Source organism: Amphiura filiformis, chromosome 10 (genome assembly GCF_039555335.1).
Source record: "Amphiura filiformis chromosome 10, Afil_fr2py, whole genome shotgun sequence".
In the NCBI taxonomy this organism is placed as follows: domain Eukaryota; kingdom Metazoa; phylum Echinodermata; class Ophiuroidea; order Amphilepidida; family Amphiuridae; genus Amphiura; species Amphiura filiformis.
In genome coordinates this window covers 63,139,535-63,167,311 of record NC_092637.1, presented here as the reverse complement: position 1 = coordinate 63,167,311, position 27,777 = coordinate 63,139,535, and the positions used below count along the sequence as shown (strand labels likewise).

The following is a 27,777-nucleotide window of genomic DNA, read 5'->3' as shown; positions in this document are numbered from 1 at the left end:
TGCTCATGCCTGCTACATTGAAGGCAGGTGATCACACAGTCAGTGTGCTATCTACTGAAGATAGCATTCTGCTCATGCCTGCTATAATGAAGTCAGGTGATCACTCAGTCTGTATGCTATCTACTGAAGATAGCATTTTGCTTATGCCTGCTATATTGAAGGCAGGTGATCACACAGTCAGTGTGCTATCTACTGAAGATAGCATTTTGCTCATGCCTGCTACAATGAAGGCAGGCGATCACTCAGTATGCTATCTACTGAAGATAGCATTTTGCTCATGCCTGCTATATTGAAGGCAGGTGATCACACAGTCAGTGTGCTATCTACTGAAGATAGCATTCTGCTCATGCCTGCTATAATGAAGTCAGGTGATCACTCAGTCAGTCTGCTATCTACTGAAGATAGCATTCTGCTCATGCCTGCTATAATGAAGTCAGGTGATCACTCAGTCAGTCTGCTATCTACTGAAGATAGCATTCTGCTCATGCCTGCTATAATGAAGTCAGGTGATCACTCAGTCAGTCTGCTATCTACTGAAGATAGCATTTTGCTCATGCCTGCTATATTGAAGGCAGGTTATCACTCAGTCAGTATGCTATCTACTGAAGATAGCATTTTGCTCATGCCTGCTATAATGAAGTCAGATGATCACTCAGTCAGTATGCTATCTACTGAAGATAGCATTTTGCTCATGCCTGCTATATTGAAGGCAGGTGATCACACAGTCAGTGTGTTATCTACTGAAGATAGCATTTTGCTCATGCCTGATATATTGAAGGCAGATGATCACTCAGTCAGTATGTTATCTACTGAAGATAGCATTTTGCTCATGCCTGCTATAATGAAGGCAGGTGATCACTCCGTCAGTATGCTATCTACTGAAGATAGCATTCTGCTCATGCCTGCTATAATGAAGTCAGGTGATCACTCAGTCTGTATGCTATCTACTGAAGATAGCATTCTGCTCATGCCTGCTACATTGAAGGCAGGTGATCACACAGTCAGTGTGCTATCTACTGAAGATAGCATTTTGCTCATGCCTGCTATATTGAAGGCAGGTGATCACTCCGTCAGTATGCTATCTACTGAAGATAGCATTTTGCTCATGCCTGCTACATTTAAGGCAGGTGATCACACAGTCAGTATGCTATCTACTGAAGATAGCATTTTGCTCATGCCGGCTATATTGAAGGCAGGAGATCACTCAGTCAGTATGCTATCTACTGAAGATAGCATTTTGCTCATGCCTGCTATATTGAAGGCAGTTGATCACTCAGTCAGTATGCTATCTACTGAAGATAGCATTTTGCTCATGCCTGCTATATTGAAGGCAGGTGATCACTCAGTCTGTATGCTATCTACTGAAGATAGCATTCTGCTCATGCCTGCTATAATGAAGGCAGGCGATCACTCAGTATGCTATCTACTGAAGATAGCATTTTGCTCATGCCTGCTATATTGAAGGCAGGAGATCACTCAGTCAGTATGCTATCTACTGAAGATAACAATTTGCTCATGCCTGCTATATTTAAGGCAGGTGATCACTCAGTCAGTATGCTATCTACTGAAGATAGCATTTTGCTCATGCCTGCTACATTTAAGGCAGGTGATCACTCAGTCAGTATGCTATCTACTGAAGATAACAATTTGCTCATGCCTGCTATATTGAAGGCAGGTGATCACTCAGTCAGTCTGCTATCTACTGAAGATAGCATTTTGCTCATGCCTGCTACATTTAAGGCAGGAGATCACTCAGTCAGTATGCTATCTACTGAAGATAACAATTTGCTCATGCCTGCTATATTGAAGGCAGGTGATCACTCAGTCAGTCTGCTATCTACTGAAGATAGCATTTTGCTCATGCCTGCTATATTGAAGGCAGGTGATCACTCAGTCAGTATGCTATCTACTGAAGATAGCATTTTGCTCATGCCTGCTATATTGAAGGCAGATGATCACACAGTCAGTATGCTATCTACTGAAGATAGCATTTTGCTCATGCCTGCTATATTGAAGGCAGGTGATCACTCAGTCAGTATGCTATCTACTGAAGATAGCATTTTGCTCATGCCTGCTATATTGAAGGCAGGTTATCACTCAGTCAGTATGTTATCTACTGAAGATAGCATTTTGCTCATGCCTGCTATATTTAAGGCAGGAGATCGCTCAGTCAGTATGCTATCTACTGAAGATAGCATTTTGCTCATGCCTGCTATAATGAAGGCAGATGATCACTCGGTCAGTATGCTATCTACTGAAGATAGCATTTTGCTCATGCCTGCTATATTGAAGTCAGGAGATCACTCAGTCAGTATGCTATCTACTGAAGATAGCATTTTGCTCATGCCTGCTATATTGAAGGCAGGTGATCACACAGTCAGTATGCTATCTACTGAAGATAGCATTTTGCTCATGCCTGATATAATGAAAGCAGGTGATCATTCAGTCAGTATGTTATCTACTGAAGATAGCATTTTGCTCATGCCTGGTATATTGAAGGCAGGTGATCACTCAGTCAGTATGCTATCTACTGAAGATAGCATTTTGCTCATGCCTGCTATATTGAAGGCAGGTGATCACTCAGTCAGTATGCTATCTACTGAAGATAGCATTTTGCTCATGCCTGCTATAATGAAGTCAGGTGATCACTCAGTCAGTATGCTATCTACTGAAGATAGCATTTTGCTCATGCCTGCTATATTGAAGGCAGGTGATCACTCAGTCAGTATGCTATCTACTGAAGATAGCATTTTGCTCATGCCTGCTATAATGAAGGCAGATGATCACTCAGTCAGTATGCTATCTACTGAAGATAGCATTTTGCTCATGCCTGCTATATTGAAGGCATGTGATCACTCAGTCAGTCTGCTATCTACTGAAGATAGCATTTTGCTCATGCCTGCTATATTGAAGGCAGATGATCACTCAGTCAGTATGTTATCTACTGAAGATAGCATTTTGCTCATGCCTGCTATATTGAAGGCAGGTGATCACTCCGTCAGTATGCTATCTACTGAAGATAGCATTTTGCTCATGCCTGCTATATTGAAGGCAGGTGATCACTCCGTCAGTATGCTATCTACTGAAGATAGCATTTTGCTCATGCCTGCTATATTTAAGGCACGTGATCACTCAGTCAGTATGCTATCTACTGAAGATAGCATTTTGCTCATGCCTGCTATAATGAAGGCAGGTGATCACTCAGTCAGTCTGCTATCTACTGAAGATAACATTTTGCTCATTGCCTGCTATATTTAAGGCAGGTTATCACTCAGTCAGTATGCTATCTACTGAAGATAACATTTTGCTCATTGCCTGCTATATTGAAGGCAGATGATCACTCAGTCAGTATGCTATCTACTGAAGATAGCATTTTGCTCATGCCTGCTATATTTAAGGCAGGTGATCACTCAGTCAGTATGCTATCTACTGAAGATAGCATTTTGCTCATGCCTGCTATAATGAAGGCAGATGATCACTCAGTCAGTATGCTATCTACTGAAGATAGCATTTTGCTCATGCCTGCTATATTGAAGGCAGGAGATCACTTAGTCCGTATGTTATCTACTGAAGATAGCATTTTGCTCATGCCTGCTATATTTAAGGGATGGGTTTATTTGTTTGTAAATGGAGGAGAAATGGGAGGATTTTGGCATGTTTGCTGTGATTGTTTCCCTAGCAATATTGATCACAAGTACACAATTGATGGTGCATATCAAGGACCAAACTCTATAGTTTTATATTTGAGCATGATCACTTCTGTAAGGTCATGGGAAATTATGTAAATCGGCTTTTATATTTGATGTTGCATATCGGCTCACGCACTTTTTTTTTGTACCCAGTATTTCACAAAGTCCCTGTACTCTGATGACCCTATGACTTTTTGCTGGTATGTTGAGTACTTTAAACAATTAATTATAGTACTTACCTCCTACTTTAGGAGCATGCATATGCCTTAATGTATGTCGACCATGTCAACAACCCAGTGTAGTTTTACATGGTTGGAAAAGTCTATTTCCTTTCACTATTTTGCCAATCATAATTCATAAATTGTCCAACTTTTTTGACAAAAAAGAGTTTTGCAACTATTCCGCCAGCAAGGAAACACAAATTTATGTGTATCCAGTGCGTCCTTTACGTTTAAATAGTTCAGTTTATTTTCAAGTTGTGCCTCTATACGCCATATTTACGGAATTGATGATACGAGCTGATACGGAATTTTTGAACCCAAATTTCTTGAAATATACATTACCTTTTCAACTTCTCGCCACGAAATTGATTCATAAGAAGGTCAAATACAAGCCTTCCATTATGGCTGGTATCATCATCTCGATTGGTGTCTTGTGTTAGTATTATTCCGTATTTTGCTGGTAGAAGTTCAATGAAACCCTCCATAATTCACGACTTCTGTCACTTGAAGCATAAATCAGCCAACGAGTAGGAGGAGCAACAAAACAACAGCTAAAAATCATATTCCAGCAGCATGTCAATTTTTTTTGAGTTTTTTAATGACGAGTTATTATATGGTAGAATAGGAGTTAGAGCAGAGTGAGGTCTTTGGGATATGGGGATATGTTTGAAGTCGACATGGTCGATGGCGTGTGGGTGTGTGGATGTGGGTGCTACGCGGTGTGTGAGGTGTGGGGGGGGGGTGGGGGTGTGTGTGGGTATTAAGGGTTGCGTGGTGAGGAGTTAGAAGTGAGAGTTAGGATTCAGAGAGTCATGGGTTAAGGTTTGGGGTTATGATTAAAGCTTAGGTTATAAGTTAGTGAAGTTTAGGGTATAGAACAAAATTACTGGGTTTTGGACTAATGACCTCAAGAATATCGGCGTAACCCATAACTTACCACTGTCTTGAATATTAATTAAGTTTTATCCTAATTGTGAACAAAAAGAAAGACCTTCATATTGCATGAATGTTTAATTAACTGAAACATTTAACCTCAATGACTTTATGAAAATAATGCCACCAGTTAAGGGCAAAAATCAGGAAAATGTACATTATTTGGAAGGCATAAAGTGACGATGTTTGAACGTGAAATTTTAACGTTGATATTTCCCAAACCTTTTTTTTTACATATTTGTGAATTTTACACATGCCCCATGGCACCTTATTGGACTCAAATAAAGTTGCTGTTTTTATAGAGGATAACGGATGAATTTTTATTTATTTATTTATTTATTTATTTATTTATTTATTTATTTATTTATTTATTTATTTATAATTAATTAATTAATTAATTAATTAATTAATTAATTAATTAATTAATTAATTAATTATTTTTTATTTATTTATTTCATTTACCTCATCATTTCGGCTTTAAATGTTATTACGTATATTATTTCATCATCTTTCAAGATTCAAATTTGACAAGAATTTCACATTATGGTGTAAATGTTGTACATTCCTGTTACTAGGCGGTTACCCGTATCTCGCGGTTTTCGGCTATCATAATTATTGGCTTTCGCAGATCTCAGAATCAGGGTGTGTCCTTTGGCTAGGTCTGACAAAAAGGTCACCGTGAAAACTTTTGTTTGTTAGTCCAAGGTCCACTCACCCACCAAGTTTGAGCTCCATAGAGGCAATTTGAAATGTCTACCTTTTTTGACCTATGACCTCTTAACCGTAGGTCTGATGAAAAGGTCACCGTGGGAACTTTTGTTTGTTAGTCCAAGGTCCACCCACCCACCACATTTGAGCTCCATAGGGGCAATTTGAAATGTCTACCTTTTTTGACCTATGACCTCTTAACTGTAGGTCTGACTGAAAAGGTCACCGTGGAAACTTTTGTTTGTTAGTCCAAGGTCAACACACCCACCAAGTTTGAGCTCCATAGAGACAATTTGAAATTTCTACCTTTTTTGACCTATGACCTCTTAACCGTAGGTCTGACTGAAAAGGTCACCGTGGAAACTTTTGTTTGTTAGTCCAAGGTCAACACACCCACCAAGTTTGAGCTCCATAGAGACAATTTGAAATTTCTACCTTTTTTGACCTATGACCTCTTCCCCGTTGGGTTTGACAAAAAGGTCACCGTGGAAACTTTTGTTTGTTAGTCCAAGATCCACCCACCCACCAAGTTTGAGCTCCATAGGGGCAATTTGAAATTTCTACCTTTTTTTGACCTATGAGCTCCATAGGGGCAATTTGAAATTTCTACCTTTTTTTGACCTTTGACCTCTTAACCGTAGGTCTGACGAAAAGGTCACCGTGGAAACTTTTGTTGCAGGTGGTGTATGACATGCAGTCCCTAAATTCAGTAAATTTTCATCGTCAACCGTGTAATTGAATGGGATTATTTTGAAATTTTAAATCGCTTTAAATATCACAAACAAATAGGCCTATGTTGATAAATAATATAAATACAAGCTAAAACCGTTGGGGTTCGATAATGAACCCCACAAAACTAACCGAGTATATGGAAAATGCCATACGGCCGGGCGCCCTCACGAATTGCGGGCGCGATCATGTCATCCGCCGCCTGTTTTGTTGTGAAACTTTTGTTTGTTAGTCCAAGGTCAACACACCCACCAAGTTTGAGCTCCAAAGGGGCAATTTGAAATTAGACTTCAATTGGACTTGACCCCGGCCTTGACCTTTGACCTTAAAAAATATTAACTCGTTCTTCCTCATACCAAGCTGCACCCACCCACCAAGTTTGAGGAACGCGCGACCCCCAGTCTCCGAGAAAAGAGGCGGACAGGCAAACAGACAGACACACAGACAGATTCTGGTGAATTATAGTAAGATAAATAACTATCATGTGGAAGACCAGTAAATTAAGGTGAAACTGTTTCTGCTATACGTGTCTGTCTATTAGAAAATTAATAATAACTGAAATGTAAGTCCTCAACTTCGCACAGGTGCTATCACACAAAGCACACATCACTCCGAACATTTTAAGCCGAAATGATGAGGTAACCACATCCTAACACAAGCCCCCACCCATACATGCATCATCATGTTACGTCTAAAAACGTGCAAAACTCTGCAAACTAACTCACAACTCCCCAATAAATGATTTCCCAAAAATGCAGATTAACGCTGTCCGGTCACCCATGTGTGTCCAAATTGCACATCTTGAATTGAGACCAAGACATGCTGTTATTTCAATTGTTATAAGGTTCCGGTTGGTTTATTACCTACCATTGCCTACGAGATGCAGTTCTAAGGTGACAGAGGGACAGGTCTGCAATTCGATTCCACAACCATTCATACCTTTCATCTGTTTTATTGTATTATCGCATGATTGCTCCGTGGTACCTTACGGGTACCTGAATTTTATTTGAATGAAGATGACTCTGTCATGCTCGACGTCATATTGCATAATTTCTATGCAGTATATGCAATAAACCAACCAGAACAGTATAACAATTGAAATAATAGGCAGTTCTAAGATAGGTTAAGGCTGGTTCAAAGTGCATATTCAAGGGGAATATTCGAAGTCGAATACTTTTTGTGACGCCAAAATATATACGGCAACTAATAAAATATGATGACACGCCGAGTTGAATCGGATTAAATATCGCGCAACTGATAGCGAGATACTATTGATTTATATGAAAGGCTCGAGGTCACCTGAATATCGCTTAACTGAACGATGATTTCAAAAATCCCCAATGAAAATCAAGGGATCTGGAATGAGCGTTTTGAGCGTTTCGACAGTATTTTTGTGGGACATGAGAGCACATCAGACATATCGAATTACATTATGAATACGAAGAATGTCTTTCTGATATCAAATAATTTTCATTTTTTGAAATTCACGATATAATACAAATTTTATGACAAATTATTAAAATTTGATATTTTTCACATATTGATATAACAGTCCTCGAAGTAAATATTATAAATCTAATGATATTTTCTTAAAGTGTATGTAGCTGGGAGGAAAAGCCGACGACCAAAAATGTCGCATTTGAGAAAATAGGTCCGCATTATACTTATAGTGTATGTAGGTGGGATGAAAAGCCGACAATCAATTGACAATTTTGACCTTTCGTATTGAAGATATGGATTTTTTCCCCAAAAAGACCTTTTTCTTTTGGTGTTTTGGGGAAAAAAATCCATATCTTTTTGTCATCTTTTCCGCACTAGCGGAATTCTTGACGTTTTTGGCCCCAATAAACGATGTTATGTTGGGCGGAATAAAGATGTAATGCGTTGTTATCAGTCAAATTCATAATTATAATTAATAATTAAGAGGGCAAAATAAGTAATATGTTGGAATGGATATATAGCGCTTTGCAATGAATATCTTCATAAACTATGCAGAACAACAAAACCACGAGCGTTGGTATCCTATCATTGCGTGTTCTTTTAAAATAAATTCTTGTTTATTTCTATAATTTGTGAATCAGGCATTAAAACACACTTAGGCCCTAGCAATGTAGGCCTACACAAGTTCGAACGAGACTTTTTATCTTTTGACGCGTATTTCGGTCAAATGCCAAAATTGATTGCTCAATGAATCATGAAATGAGAGCAGTACTACTTTGATGATACCGATCTCAAGTGGATATCAGCCAATGAAAAAAGTGTTCACCGGAAATATATTTGTGGGAGTTGAATTTTGTTGAACTCGACAGATATATATTTGGTGGGTCACCGTGGGTGGTCTCATATATAACACTTGTGAGGGCTGTCATATTTGTCGTCGCTTCAATCATATCTTATGATATTTATTTATTTATTTATTTATTTATTTATTTATTTATTTATTTATTTATTTATTTATTTATTTATTTATTTACTTATTTATTTATTTAATTATTAATTAATTAATTATTAATTAATTATTTAATTTATTTATTTATTTATTTATTTATTTATTTATTTAATTATTTATGAATTTATTGACTTATTTATTGACTTATTTATTTATTTTTTATTTATTCACTTATTTAGATTTGACTCATTCATTTCTTGATTTGCTTTGCAGTTGAAACCTACAAGAAGGTATGGGGGTCAACCTCCGCGCCTGTTACAGGCAGGTCGTAAATGCCCCAAAAAGCAAATCTTTTTGACTCCTATTCAGGTCAGGGGCGTAACCAGACCTTACCTTCCGGGGGCAAGATTGAAATATTTCCCAATTTCTGATCAAAAGTTTTAGTATTATATATGTTCGAGAGAAAGCTTGCTTGCCACGAAGCGTTAAACGGGTGGAGTCGGTTGGGTCCAGGGGTCCAGGCGGGGATCAAGGGGGCTGAGCGCCATGAAGCTCCTGGTTTTTGGCATATTAGAAAATATCAGTGTTTCAGAGTACAAATTTCACAATGAAAGTAGTAGGCCTATTAGATCTTTTCTCTTTCTTTCCCTTTTCTCTTCTCCCTTGAGTCCCTTCCCCTTTTCTCTTCTCCCTTCCCCTTTTCTTCCCTCTTTTTCTTTTCTTCTTTCCCCTTTTCTTCCCTCTTTCTTTCCCTTTTTTTTCCTTTTCTCCTTCCCTCTTCCCCTTTCTCTTCCCTCTTTTTCCCTCCTTCCCCCCTTTTCCCCTTCCCAATTTTTGACTCTCCTTCCAGGTTTGTTGTGTCCGGGGGACAGCTTGCACCCCCGGCCCCCACTGGTTACGCCACTGCTCTTATTTAGACCCATTTATACAGACATTAAATCATGACAATACCGTAAAACCCCGTCTACAAGCATATATAGTATTTTTTATAAAAGCTTAATTCGAAGCAAGCGTTAAAGGGGGGTAACCCTATCGGTTTAGGATATGGATTCTCTTCAAACTTACATACAATGTCAAATATTATCCCCTTTATCAATCTATGTGAGAAAACGGGAACAATTTCAGCATAAATGTGAATAATTAGCATATTAGCAAGCCAATACACTGGTACGCGTGAATTGCATTCTGGTCAGGCATCCTGAAACAACGGCCGAGCGCATGTCCCGGTGGAAACAGGAAGTGTTCGCCTTAGCACTGAAAACCGGCTCGCCCCTGTACACTTTTATACCCTCTATTCATACTGATTAATCTTAAAAAACATTACATATCACTGCGCTCATTATCATTCTTGACAAGATAGCCCATGCTGTATTTACTTCGCTTAATTATTTCTTTATTTTTAGCTATATGATGCACATTTTCACATATTTATGATTTTTCTTTGTTTTATTTGTTAACTAATTTTTTAATGGGCGGAGGTGCTCTCATAATTTTTTTCATATTCCTCGTATCATGCTTGACAATATAGGTCATGTTTCCTTATTTATTTCGCCTCTTATGTATTTCTTTATTTTTGTTTTTTGTTTTATATCATTATAGCGCCATCTATAGTTTGACATTAGGGGCCTATTTGATGTATTTTTGCGACTTAATTGGTACTGGGGTGAAGTATTCCGAATCTTTTCCGATTTCATTCTATGACTACCCAAAACTCCCGTGTCGTGTAAAATGCGAACAACTGGTAGCCTGTAAAAACCGCTGTGTTTCATGATTTCTCCGGAAATAGATCGACTTGGAGCGTCAAATTTCAGGATAGTAATGAGAATTTTGAGAAAAATAGTATCTATTATGTGATACCAAAACCTCATCAACAATGAAAAATCGGGGGGATGATGCTGTCGATCGGGTTACGGACCTTTAATATACCAATACAATAGATCTGTCTTAAAATAATACTTGTTTGTATATGCTTGGATCCGTAATTTATTTGCTCAAACTCCATAATGGCGACTGGATTAATGTAGCTTTCATCAGAAGCACACTATATGCTTGTAGACGGGGTTTTACGGTAGTTCAATGGAGTTTACCTATTATGATTTTATTAACTTCGTTAAAGAAATTCTCTAAATTTTGCTTACCTTGATCAACGGGCAATACTTGTTAACAGTCGGGCAACGCTGTAAATTGTAGAAATATATCTTTCTCCGGTTCATAGTTTTATATTCGAGCCGCATATATTTTGACGCTTAAAAGCGTATTCGAAGCGAATATTCGCCTTGAATATGCACTATGAACCGACCCTTAAGAAGAATATAACGTTACAATCAGGTGGTGTATGACGTGCAGTCCCTAAATTCAGTGTAATTGAATGGGATTATTTTGAAATTTTAAAACGCTTGAAATATCACAAACAAATAGGCCTATGTTGATAAATAATATAAATACAAGTTAAAACCGTTGGGGTTCGATAATGAACCCCACAAAACTAACCGAGTATATGGAAAATGCCATACGGCCGGGCGGTTTCACGAGTTGCCGGCGCGATCATGTCATCCGCCGCCTGGTCACAATTCTGTATTATTATTCAAGGTTGTAACGTGTGTCTATGCTGTCATGTAGGCCTACCTGGCAACAGACACGCCCCGGTACAAACAGATGAAATTTGTAGAAAAGCGTGATTATGACAAAAACATTAAAAAATGATACTTTGAGGTATTGTTTTTAATTTTTGTATGGCAGATCATACATACACATGTGCTGAGGTCAAAAAGGTAAAAATTTTGTTTTTGACCCCTGACATACATGTCATTCCAAACAACCCCTTAAGGCAGGCGATCACTCAGTCAGTATGCTATCTACTGAAGATAGCATTTTGCTCATGCCTGCTATATTTAAGGCAGGCGATCACTCAGTCAGTCTGCTATCTACTGAAGATAGCATTTTGCTCATGCCTGCTATATTTAAGGCAGGAGATCACTCAGTCAGTATGCTATCTACTGAAGATAGCATTTTGCTCATGCCTGCTATATTTAAGGCAGATGATCACTCAGTCAGTATGCTATCTACTGAAGATAGCATTTTGCTCATGCCTGCTATATTGAAGGCAGATGATCACTCAGTCAGTATGCTATCTACTGAAGATAGCATTTTGCTCATGCCTGCTATATTTAAGGCAGGAGATCGCTCAGTCAGTATGCTATCTACTGAAGATAGCATTTTGCTCATGCCTGCTATAATGAAGGCAGATGATCACTTTCGGTCAGTATGCTATCTACTGAAGATAGCATTTTGCTCATGCCTGCTATATTGAAGTCAGGAGATCACTCGGTCAGTATGCTATCTACTGAAGATAGCATTTTGCTCATGCCTGCTATATTGAAGGCAGATGATCACTCAGTCAGTATGCTATCTACTGAAGATAGCATTTTGCTCATGCCTGCTATATTTAAGGCAGATGATCACTCAGTCAGTATGCTATCTACTGAAGATAGCATTTTGCTCATGCCTGCTATATTTAAGGCAGGAGATCGCTCAGTCAGTATGCTATCTACTGAAGATAGCATTTTGCTCATGCCTGCTATAATGAAGGCAGATGATCACTCGGTCAGTATGCTATCTACTGAAGATAGCATTTTGCTCATGCCTGCTATATTGAAGTCAGGAGATCACTCAGTCAGTATGCTATCTAGTGAAGATAGCATTTTTTTCACACCATCTAATGAAGATAAATTTGCAATCAGTTTATACTATCTACTCATGAAGATAAGATTTTGCCCATATCATCTATTGAAGATACATGTTGATTAATTATGCTATCTACTGAAGATTACATTTTGCCCATGCCATCTATTGAAGATAGATCAATTATGTTATCTACTGAAGATACCATTTTGCCCATGCCATCTATTGAAGATAGATCAATTATGTTATCTACTGAAGATAAAATTTTGCCCATGCCATCTATTGAAGATAGATCAATTATGTTATCTACTGAAGATAACATTTTGCCCATGCCCAACTGGCCGACCGTACTTGACAGGTTTGCCCACCCATAAAACAGATTTTGGAGTGTTTTTCCGTCACATATAGAAAGAATTATGGTGTAACTTACCTCAACATTTAAGACTCCAGCACTTAGATATAGACACATAATGAATATATTCCATCCTAGCCACACTACATGCCATAGTATATACTGAAAGAAAAAAAATAAGTTGTAATGGATTTTGTACAGATCTACAGTATATCAAATGTTAGGGCTAAGCTCATCACAGCTAGAAAGTATGGTATTGTATATCATGTAAGCTATATGCATTTTTTATTATTTGTGTCCACTTTATGGCAGCCTATAGCTCTTGTTTCATGTCCTCTTATGTAAGACAATTGAGACTGAAAATCTTGACCAGGTGTGGAAATTTTCGCAAGGTTTTTATTTTGTAACGATTTGTAAGAAAACGCAAAACTGCTCCAAACAGTTTAAAACACAAACAATTAATACCGCGAAATTTTTTTGCTTTTATAATATGGAAAAAAATGAACTACCATGATACAGACACACATACATGTTAACATGAAGCCCCAAAAAGCCAATCTGGCCTGAAAATTGTATTGAGATCACATAAATTCTACCAATTCTACAATATTACACATCACACCACATGCACACAGACACTTAATTGTAATGCGATTGCTGCATGATCATATATCACCTGGGTTGATGGGTTTGGTTGCTAGGTGATTTATCACAGACAATGCAGGTGACACCCATATTAATTCAATTTGGATTCATGTCTCATGGTGTGATGACTAAAATGAGGACAACATCCCTGCAAGGATGAATAAAATTGGTTGGATTTTCATGATTTCATGAGGGTGGGAGTTCCCCCGGGCCCCCATGCAAAATTGGCATTGTTAGCAGTTATAATTCCTTTTTTAAGCATGTAACTAGGTGCAATCCATATTTCAGCATCTCAGTAAGTGATTTCAGCAAGTAGGTCAAAAAAAAATTGCCAAACTTTAATCTAGGCATTTTTACCCCCTTATCACCCATCTTGCCCCAAAAATAAAACAAATACAATATCTAGTGTCACCACTGCATGCAGTCACTTCAGAGAAACCATGACAATATGCCATATTCTGTATCAAAGGTGGAATTAATAGACCGAGTGACACAAATACATATGTTCTGTGAAATGAAGTTGACCCAAATTCAACTGAACTTGAGATAAAAATATTCTCTATAATTACAAATATGTATGTATCTTTCCTACGAACATGCAGATAAGGCTAAAAATATCAGTTGGTTTCCTGTGCAGGTGACAGGCCTGAAAGCATAATTATGCAAAATGCAGTGTTTTTTTGTTTTTGTTTTTTGTTTGGGTGTTTTTCTGGTTTGGATGTATGGTACTGTAAAGGGGACATTTTTGTAACAATGTATTACAAGTATATGGCAGGATTTAGCAATCGCGAAAATAACATTTGCGAAAATGTCTCTCTTACTCTAAATCACAAAAATAACTGCTTGTGAAAATATGCCCCTTCACAGTAATATATGCATGCCTCAAATTACTTATTTTTGAAATCAAAATTACTCAAAAAATATTTATTGTCAAATCATTGCAGAGTGGGTTAGACGTGAAAAATTTAATAGCTATTGATTATTTAGTGAGCTTTCAAATATTGCTTGTAAACAAAAATATATGAGAAAAAAATCTAAAAAATTTGCCATCATTGTTTGGATTTCCCAAATAAAAAATCAAATGTTTTAAAATTGCTCCCAATGCCAAAGACAAAACAGAAATTGCTCCCCAAGAAATGAAACAATTTGTTTTAATTTTTTAACCTAGCTTTAAAGTCTATCTCAATCACACCTTTACCCAGTCCTATCAATTATGTAATGCTAAACTTGAAACATAATGAACGGAAATGCGGACTTTGCCCATGAACTTGTTTGGACATGTTGTCTTTTATCAGATTTTTCAGCTATATGCCATTTTCTTTTATAGGTATTTTTACTATGGTGTATCTGGTATACTGGGTACCATTTGTTCAGCTGTAAGTTGTGTGCCCAGCAGTTTTTAATCAGAGGTTATATCTCACGATTTTGGCCCAGTGACAATAATATTTGGCACGAAAGAATTTGCCATTCTGTAGTACAATTAGTCAATTGGAGGAATTTTTGAGCCAGACTTGAGCCATTTTGGAATACTGGTGGTACCCAGTGAGATGATATGATTTGAATTTACCTTGTCTGCAATGCATACACAATTTTTTTTCTTGTACTTTTTTAGGGGTTTTAATATTTATGTGCGTGTATTTCGTCCACACCATGCCGGGTGGTCAGTAAAGGCCCTAGTTGTCTTACATGTTTACTGCTTTGTGAAATTGTATGTTTGAATTGTTTGAATGGAGATGACTGAATAAATCTGACAGCCAGGCCCGTAGCCAGGGGTTGCGGGGGGCACCCCCCCCCCCCCAAATGACATGGCAAAGGCCAAAAAAGTCCCATTTGTGAGCGTAGCGAGTGAAAAAATAGGTTTTTTATGCCTTTTTGGTCCAAAAATGTCCAAATCCCTCCAATCCAAAAAGGTCCAAATTTTGAAGAAAAAAAGGTCCACTTTTTCAAAACTCAGCACCCCCCCCAAAAAAATCCTGGCTATGCGTACGGGCCTGTCTGACGCTATTAGAATACATACAAAGAACATTGCAAATAAATGCACAAGACATTCTTGTATTATAATTTCAAACAAATTTAGAGCCTATCCATATACATTTATGGAATTTATGGATTATGGAAATCATTAATTCTACCATTCATAATGCTTTGCAATAATGAGCTGGTTCATTTGAAATCCACCCCCCCCCCCTTATATGGATGAGAAGACCTTAATCTCCCACACAGGGGGTGTAGATTTCAAATGGAGTCACCCATTCTGGTAACCCTGTTTGAAATTCATAATCTCTGATGTGGAAGATTATTATTTTAGGTCAAATTTTCCATTAGGGGGTGTATGGATTTCAACTGGAATAATCTGATGCAAGGCTTTTGCTGTGTGCTGACATTGACATTGATCAATATTATTAATGCTTCTATTGATGAAAGAAAACCAATTTATATTGCTTTTTCTCAGTGCCACTTGAACGAGGCAATAAATCTTGTAATATGCATATTAGGAGAGGTGTAATCTACTTGTCACCGTTCTAATTATAATAATTTTATTGTTATAATCACAAAGCTGTTAGTGTTGATACAATTTGTGCATGCATGCAGAGAGTAACAATACATCAAAATGGGACTAATTTTGTGTTCTAATCATTCAGTGTGATATGGCAGAATATGTAATGTTTTTTATAATTTTAGCACGTCGCTGACATTAACCAAATCTAAAAATTAGAAATTAACTTGATTGTAATGATGTGCCATTGTCTGTGCTGTGTCACCATCATTAAACCCATTGACGTTGAGCCAGAAGTGGAGCAGAACAATTTAAAGCGAGTGCCGAGTGAGAGAGCCAATATTTATTCCAGTTTTAGCCATCTAAAACAAGCTGCAGTGTACAAAAATATTTTTTTGTATTTCATGCCCGAAATCGGGCTTTTATTTAAAACATTTCACGCGTTGCAAATTAAACAGTACAATAATGATACTAGCACAAAAAGAATATACATACATGTATGCACAATAAGAATACTTTTTTATACAATACAGACAAGTTCCAGAGGGGAAATATAATACAATACAAAAATATTAATACAATTGATGTACAAAAATATTAATACAATTGATCTTACAGAAAATGAGTCAAAGCAGCCAATAATCACATTTATATTTTCAATATTTCCATAGGTCATGCAGTTCTTGAGTTCAAAAGGCTAACAATACATCAAACCTAAAGTTTTAGGCATTTTCCCTCTCCCAAAGAAAAAGTATGCACATGGGGCGGAAATGATCTGAAGTCTCTTTCTCTCTACTCTCTTTTAACTCTCTTTCAACTTCTCATTTTGCTTTTACATTGTAAATTCTCTTCTTGGATACATGTCAAGTCTATTCTCATGCATGACTAATCCCATTGTTTTGATGTTTTATACATGTGATTTGACTGACTGTTCCACATGTTTCTATCTCATACATTAATTCTAGACACCAAAATTAGTTGGCATTTCTCACATTGACAAAGCAATTTCTTTGGGATAAATTTGGATGTAAACTTAAGTATTTGAATCCATGAGACTGTTCATATGGCGGACTTTTTGCTTAAAAGCCATATTATAACATTTCTGTAAAAATCGATTAGTATTTATTTTCCATAAAATGTTAGCTTTTACTGTCAGATATGTCCCCTTTTAATTTTGAGCCGAACAAGTGAGGTAAAGCATAGAAAAATGGAATTTACTACTAGCGCCCATGCGTGTTACTCCCGCGGTTGTAATATGGTACGATCCTCGGGGTGTGTGTGTATGTGTATCCCGCATGCAATGTACGTACTAATTTCCATCGTAATAATAAAACGCCGGTTCCATCGTTTTATTCAAAATCTCCGATTTTGACCAAACTACAGCACCTAAAGTCTTGATTTTTGCAGAGTATCTTTATTGACTAAAGTACATTACAATCGTGTAAAACCAGAATCTACAATTTTTTGAGGGCGTTCTCCTCAGCAAATGTTATCATATGGCTTTAAGGGTAGATGAGGTACTGTTGATCGAAACAACAACAACAAATTATATTTATTATCTAAATCAATATAGGAAAAATGATATTTTTATGTTTTACAAAAGTATAGTGATATTTGAATCCTAGACAAAGATGCTAAACTACCAAATCGCAACAGTTTAAATAAGTTGCTAATCTTAAGAATCTTGTTTCTTTTAAAGCAAAAAGCCCTCCATGTGTATATGTATCCTACATGCCTAAAAAGCTCATACAGTTCCAATGTGCATGCATTGATTTTTGCCCCATTCTTTATTTGTCTACTTTGTGTTTGAGGCACACTTTAATGTACTACATTGATCTGTTGTACATACCTTATTACATTGTATACAGCTCTAGTCATTGATCCAGAAGCTTGAAATTCAACTGATTCAATGGTTGGCTTTCTCTACATTTACAATTTAAACATTAAGGGGCAGTGCAAAAATTATGATTATTGCATTGCCCCTTAATGTTTAAATATGAGCTCCACTAGCCCATGCTCATATATGAGTTCTACTTTTTTGCATAATTATAATGCACAGTGGTATACTACATGTAAAATACCACGTAAAAGACTAAGCCTGAAGCGTAAAATAATGAGTAACATTTAACTTTTTGTATTAAAACCGGGTCGACCCAGTTTTATTCAGAGTTCAACAATCGAGTACTTGCTTACATGTACCGTGGATGTCAGCTTGTATGACACGGTTTCAGATTTGAAGCAGGTTTGACTGCCAAAAATGGCAAAATATAAAGTTTCAAAAAATATTGTTTTAAATATGTTTTCTAGACTAAAATTTTGTGCAGAATTCATTTCTGAAGTCAGAAATGCACAATCTGTCATTGTTTTCCTGATATGAGCATTACAGTAGAGGCATATGCTTTTGACAGAAATAAAAATATGAGATCCATAAGTGAGAACATCATCACAACATATTTGAACTCTATTGGCACACTTATAAAGGCTCTGCAAGGCTCACATCATGTTGTAGTGCAAGTCTGACATCTGATTGGTGCACACACATTGAATATAGGTCACATGATTGCGCAATATTACAGGTACTAATTGTTCCCGATTTTGCTAAAAAATGGGGTGGCGAGTCAATTTGATAAAAAAATAAGAAATTAAAAAATATGCATTTTAGCACAAGCTTGATACTATATCCCTGTAGTACTGTATCATGGGAATAACTGATTAGTTTTTCTGAAGTCAGAAATGCAAAATCTGTAATTGTTTTCCTGATATGAGCATTACAGTAGAGGCATATGCTTTTGATGGAAATAAAAATATGAGATCCATAAGTGACAACGTCGTCACAACATATTTGAACTCTATTGGCACACTTATAAAGGCTCTGCAAGGCTCACATCATGTTGTAGTGCAAGTCTAACATCTGATTGGTGCACACACATTGAATATAGGTCACATGATTGCGCAATATTACAGGTACTAATTGTTCCCGATTTTGCTCAAAAATGGGGTGGCGAGTCAATTTGATAAAAAAATTAGAATTCAAAAAATATGCATTTTAGCACAAGTTTGGTACTATATCCCTGTAGTACTGTATCATGGGAATAACTGATTAGTTTTTTAAACATGTCGCCCTCATTTTTTTTTTTTTTTTTTTTATGATTTTCTAAATGCCAAATTTTACGTAATTTACAGATGTCACAAATTGATAAAAAAATTAGAAAAGAAAATTGAGAAGGAATGGAAAGATATTAATGTTATACCCAAGTAGGAACTTATACTGTGCATTTAACTGATTAGTTTTTCAAGCCTATAGCTCTTGTAGTTTTCTTTTGTAATCCCGATTTTTATAAATGGCGGGAATTTTTACACACATCAAAATTTTAAGGGGTAGGGGAAACATTTTTACATTTTGCAAGTCTTTCCCTTAGTTAGAATGAACAAAGTTAGGTATCAAATGTAAGCCCATTCAATACTGCATAGACTGGTAGGTCAACCATCACTGTAGCACCTTCCTATCAAGAGTTACGATTTTTCAAATCAATTTTTTTGCCGAAAACGGCTTATTTTGGCATGTCAATTGTCACGAGGCATGTCATATTTGAATGATTCTGGCGCGCAAATGATTAAGTCAATCACAAAACAAACACTTGAATCCATCAAATAGTACCCTCAGCTGATATGTTAACATTTTAAAGGGCCATATCTATGTATATTGTAGACTCTATGAGCATACAAAGTTGGCATGTTTTGACAAAAAAATCATGTTCTACAAACAATAAGCCAAATCGGCATTGGAAGTTTGCAATGCATTGTAGGACAGTTTTAGGACAGTTTGTCCTTTGACCTTTCAGGAAATTCAGAAATATTGGGTTTTGTACGTACAAAATATAATCTAAAATGTTTAACAATAATTAAAACAAATATAAAAAAATTAGTATTTTATAAATTAATTATTTAGTATTTTTAATGATCAACATTATGACAATAATAAGAAAATTAATAATAATTACGTAAATTTTCCTGATATGTCAGAGGTCAAAGTGTCCCAAAACTGCTCTCAAAAACCGGAAGTTAGAATGGCGATTGGGCTTATTTTACCCTAGAAAAGACACCTTAGAAATTAAACATATGCACTCGGGGGTGAATTTTTACACACTTTGGCAGTGAAACCTGCTTCAAATCTGAGACCATGTCATATGTACACACGTTGAGCGCGACTGGAGCAAAAAAACAGTTAGCATATCCTTTCAATGGATATCATCATATCACCATTAATTTATGATTTTCACAAGATTATATATTTTTTTTAAATCAATAATATTTTGCATTTGAGTGGCAATTTCATTTTTTCAAATTGGACTATAAAAAATTCAACTCCACTAATTCAATTTCAAATTGTAGAAATGCCCAAATTTTCTCAGTTTTAATAAAGATCTCCTTCTTCATCATCTCCCTATTTATATTCTTGGTCTTTGTCTTCCTCATTCTTTGTTCTAAATGACTTAGATGAAACATAATGTCATCAGTTTTTGGTTAAAATTTACATAATTGGCTCGCCATAATTCATGCTAATAAAGTTCCTATTTGCTCCAGTCGCCATAGCAATATTAATATTGATTTGTATGTGGATTAAATGTAATAAAATTTAACGAACTGTATAGATATAAAATCTAATTATAATAATAAGTGGATTTTTGTACATCCCACTACTAGTAGTGTTAGTCATGAGATTCATAACAAATAAAATTTGATATATATATCTATTTAAAATTAAATTAATCATATATCTGGCTTGGTCATTCTTCAACATGTATGTGACCTGTTCCAGGGAAATATATCTTTTTTTAACTACATGTAGTGTCTTTTTCAAACGGCAAGATTTAGTTAGAAATTGTATAAATGGGCAAAATTTAGCTTTTATTTTCTAAATGATACTTTATTTTCGAGTTATGACTAATTTAAAGCAATAATGTGTGATTTGCAAAAAGAATAGATTCTTATAAAATGTTTGTTTTCACTGATCACATTATCCCCTTTCAATTTCTAGCCAAACAAATGAGGTATAAGGGAAAAAATGTGATTCATTCCAACGCCTACAATGCGTGTACTAGGCTCGCCGATCTGATTGGCCGATTTCCTGCCGTGACAACAGAGTCAGTGACTGTTTTGCATGGCGCGCGTATACATTTACATGCAACATCATGCCACCGCTGAAGTTCTCTGGTATTTACTATAGCACCCAAGCGCTTTTGGAAGTCATTTCAAGGGGACGATTGTTATGTACCATGTTTTGAAAGTCAAAGTGGAGATTTGTATAGCAATGATGTAAATCAATTAAATTTCGAAGGAAAGAGTTTTGTCAAAGCTATTCAAATTCCATGACAGGGTGGGTTTCAAATGATTTAGTATAAGCAATTTGTACCCAACCGTTCAAAGTGCAGTAAAAGGGAGCATTGAAAAATACACTGGGAGCGCTAATTTAGCTTTAGCTCTGGCTAATGCCAAAATGCTGAATTTCTTGTAACTTGTAAAATCATGGCACCCATGGGTGCTGTTATATGGCCTTCACAAGAGTGACCTACATGTATATAATACGACCATTTTGCAGGTTCTTCCTAATGTAAAGGTATAGGAGCGAAATTGCAATAGTGTGTAAGAGCCTTAAGTATATCTCTTACACTCGGAAGATTCTAGCTCGTTTCTTACCCGGTTTATTATTTTTAAACCCTAACCCTAATCCCTAACCCTAAATCCCATTATTCAAAAGCATGTAAAAATCGAACCACAGTTCTTCCCTGCATTTTGATCACTAAATACGCCCTAAATGTTGTGATCCATCCCTACCTCTAGCCATGTATGACAGTTGCTGCTTAGCAACTGCCATACTTTCTCCCATCCCAGGTACAAGTAATAGGCAAGTTGATATTCCACAAGATTAATGCAAATCAAATGACACAAATCTAATTAGTCTTGATGATGTAGTACTTTGTCTGGGACACTTGAACATAGAGGCACTATCAATAATTGCTTTATAATATCTGCCGTGCTAGTGTGTATTGTTTTTAAACAAATCAAAAATAAATTGATGTCTGAAGCAGAAAAAGTTAGCCTAATATTGCAAACTGAATAAAGAGAAGAAATCAATATTTAAAAAAACATAACCCCTGGCCAATTTTGTGCCTATTTTTGCATTTTTCTCAAAAATTATAGCACGTTGGTGACAAGTAAGATATGTATATTATAGGGGCAAGGACTACAACTACTGTACTGAAAATTCAGTAACTCAAAGCAAGTAGTTATTGATTTATTGATCAAATATTGGTTTTCCCTCATTTTTGACTGTAACGCCACAACTATTGTCTGTGCTGAAATAAAATTTCCAATGCAGTAGTTGTAGTTTTTGCGCCTATAATATACATATCTTACTTGTCCCCAATGCGCTATAATTTTTGAGAAAAATGCAAAAATAGGCACAAAATTTGGCAGGGGTGTAGTACCCCCTTAAGACTATCTCTATTACAAATGAAATATTTCTACCAAACCATTACCAGTGATGAACTAATACTTCAATAACATGAGTATGATGACCCCACATACATGTAGGCTATAATACAATATGTAGAGCTGGATTAATGACAAAACTTAATTAGTGCTACTCTAATTGGTTTTCTAGACTATTACTTGCGTACATTGCCCTGTTATTGTATAGGATTCCATAGTTGGATTGGATATTTGGCCTTGATGGAATATCAGGATATACCATGGAAATAATAGTACTGTTTCCATGGCTATACAAATTAGTATGTATTGCATGAATGTATCTTTTTTTTGTTATATACATTTAAATGTCAGACCTACATGTCTGCAGTGGCAACACCCGCATATTTTTCAGAGTTCGGAGTCGGACAGGTGGAAAGACCAAGTTTTCAGGTTAATGCACTATAAAACTTACTTACAATACTTTTTGAAATATTTTGTTAACTGATTACAAAATGTTTTGGCCAAGTTTAGGGCAGGGGAAAACATTTTGTTGTATACTATATAAGATCATCCTTCTTTTCTTATTTAACGAGTATATTTTATAGAAGTGGCTGCGAGATTTAGGCTTCAACAGGAGAGAGCTAAAGTCAGTTAGCAGGGCAGCGTCAGAGGCTGCAGAATCAGGATCGTCGTGGGTGTGGTCCAAGTACATTCAGAGGAGTAGATAATCTGGAAGTGAAGTACATCATCAGTATCCTCAGCCAGAGCAGGCAGGCCAGCTAGCCATATCTTTTACTTGTTCTCATTCCTTCATATCAACTCCAGTTAGCTAGGGTTAAGTGATTCCAGCTGCATGGTACATGTAGGGTTAGAGGCGCCTTATCCCGTCTGCTTACTACAGACTAGTTTGGTCATCTGGGGTACATATACACAGATCCCCTTTTGACGGTGATGGCGTATCCCCATATGGGCAAAGCGTCTTGCTTTGTCATGCTGACATAGTATGGGTGCTAACTGGTGCTTGATCTTCTATTTTGGTTAGCTGGCCTGTGCCGGTTTCATTTTCTGAGAAGCAGATTGTTTATTTAGCAACAGATGCTAGAAGCAGAGTTTTATTTTTATTTAGTAGCTCACCAGCGGGGGTGGTGTTTCTTTCACTGCCGGCCCCCCACCTCGAGGGAGTCTTGAGTATAAGAGGGCCGAAACTCCCCAAGACAGGTGGCAATCAACTGATGATCTCGCTGGTGAAAGCACAAGACATTTTCCATCTGGTCTTTGTGTATATTTAACTTGTTTTTTCTGGACACCAGTGACTGTCAGGAATAGTCTGGCTGGCAAACCAGGAATAGACTGGTGACAGCTTGGAAAGACAGCGGACAACTAGGAAAGACTAGTAACAGGGGGTGCCGGGATTGGCGGTTCGGGCACCAGCTCTGATAATCAGAGCACCCATTTCATATTGCTTGTAGTAACTATAAGGAACCATACCCCCAGGGTCTTCCGAGAGGAGGGGAGGATGATAGACCCAAAGGGACGGACAACAAGGATAACTACCGGAAACGGCTTCACCACGAACTAGCGTTTGAGTGTCCCATCTGTTGGTGTGGCAGAATATTTAGCAGCGTCAGAGGTATACGAATTCACCAAGCAAGAATGAAGTGTTATGCTGTTTCTGAAGCAGCAGAGGAGAGTTCTTCACCTTCATCAAGCACAGATAATTTGCTATCCGAAGCGGATCGCTCTGGAGGAAGTCAACAGTCTCCAGGTCAGACGAGAGATAACCAAGGTCAGGTTTCAGACCACAGTACCCAGGTAGATCCCCGCAAAGGAAGTAGCGAGGAAGTGGTTGAGAGGAAGAAGAAGGTCAAGTGGCCAACAATGGCAGATGAGAAAGCTTGGCGTGAATTTGATGAAGATATCAGCATGATGCTGGAAAATACTTTGAAAGGAACATCAAAGAGGAAGTTAGAAGTGATGGGCGATCTGATTTATGACTTTGGAAAGGTGAGATTTGGAACAGTGGAATCGCGGCAGCAGCGTCCTGAACCAACACCGAACAGGCGCCAAAAGGAGATCAGTAGGCTGAGGAAGGAGTTACGAGCACTTAAGCATCAATGGAATAAAGCTGGGCCAGAAGAAAAACCAGAACTGGCACAACTCCGTGAGCAAGCAAGAACCAAACTCATGTCACTCCGGCGTGCAGAATCACAAAGGAAGAAGAGGAAGAAAAGAGAACAGTCCAGGAGATCTTTCTTCATGAATCCTCACCATTTTACTGAAGAAGCTCTTCGAGCAAAGCAAGAGTGGAGAGCTTAGTGTCCCACAGGAAGAGCTAGAGGACCATTTGAAGGAAACCTATTCGGACCAGCAACGTCAGGTACCAATGCCTAACATCGCAGGTTTAGTGAAGCCAACTCAACCAGGCGTGCAGTTTGAACTAGCGCAACCAAAACTTGCTGAAGTTGAGAAGTTTGTCAACAAAGCTAGATCGGCTTCTGCACCTGGCCCAAATGGAGTTCCATACAAAGTCTATAAGAAGTGTGGTGAGCTAAGGAAATTCCTGTGGCGGTTGCTGAGAGTTGTATGGAGGCAGGATGTGGTCCCTCTGTCATGGAGTACAGCGGAAGGCGATACATCCCAAAGGAGGAATGCTCTAATACATTGAGCCAGTTCCGTCCCTATTTCGCTGCTGAATGTCGAAGGAAAGATCATGTTTGGAATCCTAGCAGAGAGAATTTCATCATTTGTGCTTGAGAACGGTTTCAATCAATACATCTGTGCAAAAGGCTGGAATACCAGGGTTCCCAGGGTGCCTAGAACACACCAGTATGATATGGCATACCATACAGGAATCTAAGAAGATGAGAAAGGATCTGAGTGTTGTATGGCTCGATCTGGCAAATGCTTATGGTTCTGTTCCACATGCACTGATTGAGTTTGCCATGGAATTCATGTGGATTCCTGAGAAGGTGAGAAGCTTCATCATGCAGTACTACAGTGATTTCCGTATGGGTTTTCTACAACACAGTACACAACCACGTGGCAGAGGCTGGAAGTTGGAATACCAATGGGCTGTGCAATTTCTCCAATCCTGTTTGTGCTAGCAATGGAAGTCGTCATTAGAGCTGCGGAAAAAGCAGGACCAGGTGTAGAATTGGGAGGTGCAGAGGAACTACCACCAATACGAGCTTTCATGGATGACCTTACCTCCTTAATCCAAGTACAGAGGCAGTTGAAGCAATTCTATGTAAGCTTGAGCAGTTGATGGAGTGGGGTAGGATGAAGTTTAAGACCAAGAAGTCGAGGAGTCTTGTACTCAGACGAGGAAAGTTGACAGACTTTCACTTCACCCTTTGTGGAGAGGAAATCCCAACTATTCAGGAACAACCAGTGAAGAGCCTCGGGCGCTGGTACACAGAGGATCTGAAGGATACAAGAAGAGTCAAGGAGACAGCACGGCAAGTCAACAAAGGTCTTGAAGCCATTGATCAGTGCCGCTTGCCCGGGAAGTTGAAGCTGTGGTGCTTGCAATATGGTCTCATGCCACGGATTATGTGGCCACTCACAGTCTATGAGGTAGCAATAACCCATGTAGAGGCAATGGAGCGGAAGATCAACAACTTTGTCAAAAAGTGGCTTGGAGCTCCACGCAGCTTAACAAACATCGCAATCCATAGCAGCCGGACTAAGTTGACTTTTCCAGTGCGTTCCCTTGTTGAAGAGTTCAAGGTGGCCAAGGCAAGATCATTTATGACCCTGAGAGACTCAAAGGACCCGGTAATCAAGAACACCCAGCCGGATGTTAAGTCAGGGAGAAAGTGGACAGCGAACTTGGCAGTTGAGGAGGCAGAGTCAAGGCTGAAGCACAAGGAGATGGTTGGCGCTACCCAGCTAGGCCGTCAGGGGCTTGGTTGGACTACGCACAAATGGTGGTCGTCTTCTTCTGACAAGGAACGCCGCAAGCTGGTTTCAGGGAGATCAGAGAGGCAGAAGAGGAGAAGAGACTGGCTACAGCAGTAGGTCAAGCTAAGCAAGGCGCTTGACACGGTGGGAGAATGTTGAACAACGCAACATGTCTTGGAGCGTGCTTTGGCAGATGGAACCTCTTCAGCATCTCATTTCTGTGCAGGTCAACATATGATCTATTACCAACACCAGCCAACCTGAGCGTCTGGTATGAGGACAAGACGGATTGTTGCAATGCGTGTGGAAAGAAGGGAACTTTGCAGCATATTCTGAGTGCATGTACACCTGCTCTTGCGAGTGGTATGTACACCTGGAGGCACAATAACGTCCTCGGAGTGTTAGTGGAGGCAGTCAAGCTGCAAGTTGACCAAAATAATGTTTCACAAGCTCCAACCAATACCAAGCGTTACATATCATTTGTGAAGGAGGGCTCTCAGTCCAGGTCATATAGTTCCAGTTCAAGATCGAGCATCCTTTCTTCAGCAGACGACTGGTGCATTAGAGCTGATCTGGATGGCAAAGGAGGATTTCAAGAGAGATATTGATCACCACACTGCGTCCAGATATTGTCATATGGTCAGAGGCTGGAAAAGAAGTGATCATTGGAGAGCTGACTGTTCCATGGGAAGACAACATTGATGAGGCTCATGAGAGAAAATTGACCAAGTATTCAGAATTGAGAGCAGAATGCAAGGATAGAGGTTGGAAGGCTTCTTGCTACCCTTTCAAGTCGGCTGCCGTGGTTTTGTTGCACACTCTTGGCAGAAGTGGCTGCGAGCTTTAGGCTTCAACAGGAGCGAGCTAAAGTCAGTTAGCAGGGCAGCGTCAGAGGCTGCAGAATCAGGATCGTCGTGGGTGTGGTCCAAGTACATTCAGAGGAGTAGATAATCTGGAAGTGAAGTACATCATCAGTATCCTCAGCCAGAGCAGGCAGGCCAGCTAGCCATATCTTTTACTTGTTCTCATTCCTTCATATCAACTCCAGTTAGCTAGGGTTAAGTGATTCCAGCTGCATGGTAGGGTTAGAGGCGCCTTATCCCGTCTGCTTACTACAGACTAGTTTGGTCATCTGGGGGTACATATACACACCCTAGCAAAAATAATTTAGCTCTTGTTCCAATTTCCAGACCAATTCGAGTCCATCCAGCGCTGGCCACACAAAGTATCCTCAGGAAACTCAGGTTTCCAGCAAAAGCGGCATTATTTCTATTGAAAAACTCAGGCATACTCAGTCCGAGTCCTACCTGAGCTCTGGTAAACACCTGAGCCTCCAAAATGTCAATCATTAAATGCTTAACAATAAACTCACCAACACATGCTGTCAATCACTGGTTTCAAGTACCATTTTACAGTTAAAATCAATAAAGGTTGTGTGGTTGCTTTCTCATTTTCTCTGCTTTAACCCAGCAATGTTACTGCTGTGTGGTAGTGTTCATGAGATTTTCATATCAGGTCTTTCATGATGAATGAGCTTTCTAGCGATAATGATCTTCACA

General features: G+C 38.1%; 1 protein-coding gene across 4 annotated transcripts in view; it reads right to left on the bottom strand.

Annotated features, from left to right (window-relative positions):
- LOC140163146 (sodium/potassium-transporting ATPase subunit beta-1-interacting protein 1-like) overlaps positions 1–27,777 on the bottom strand; it is a 155,105-nt gene that overhangs the window by 104,124 nt on the left and 23,204 nt on the right. For all 4 annotated transcript variants that reach the window (XM_072186524.1, XM_072186525.1, XM_072186527.1 and 1 more), the window contains exon 3: positions 12,781–12,864. In XM_072186524.1, coding sequence (XP_072042625.1) covers positions 12,781–12,864 — 84 coding nt within the window. The remainder of the gene's footprint in view (positions 1–12,780; positions 12,865–27,777) is intronic.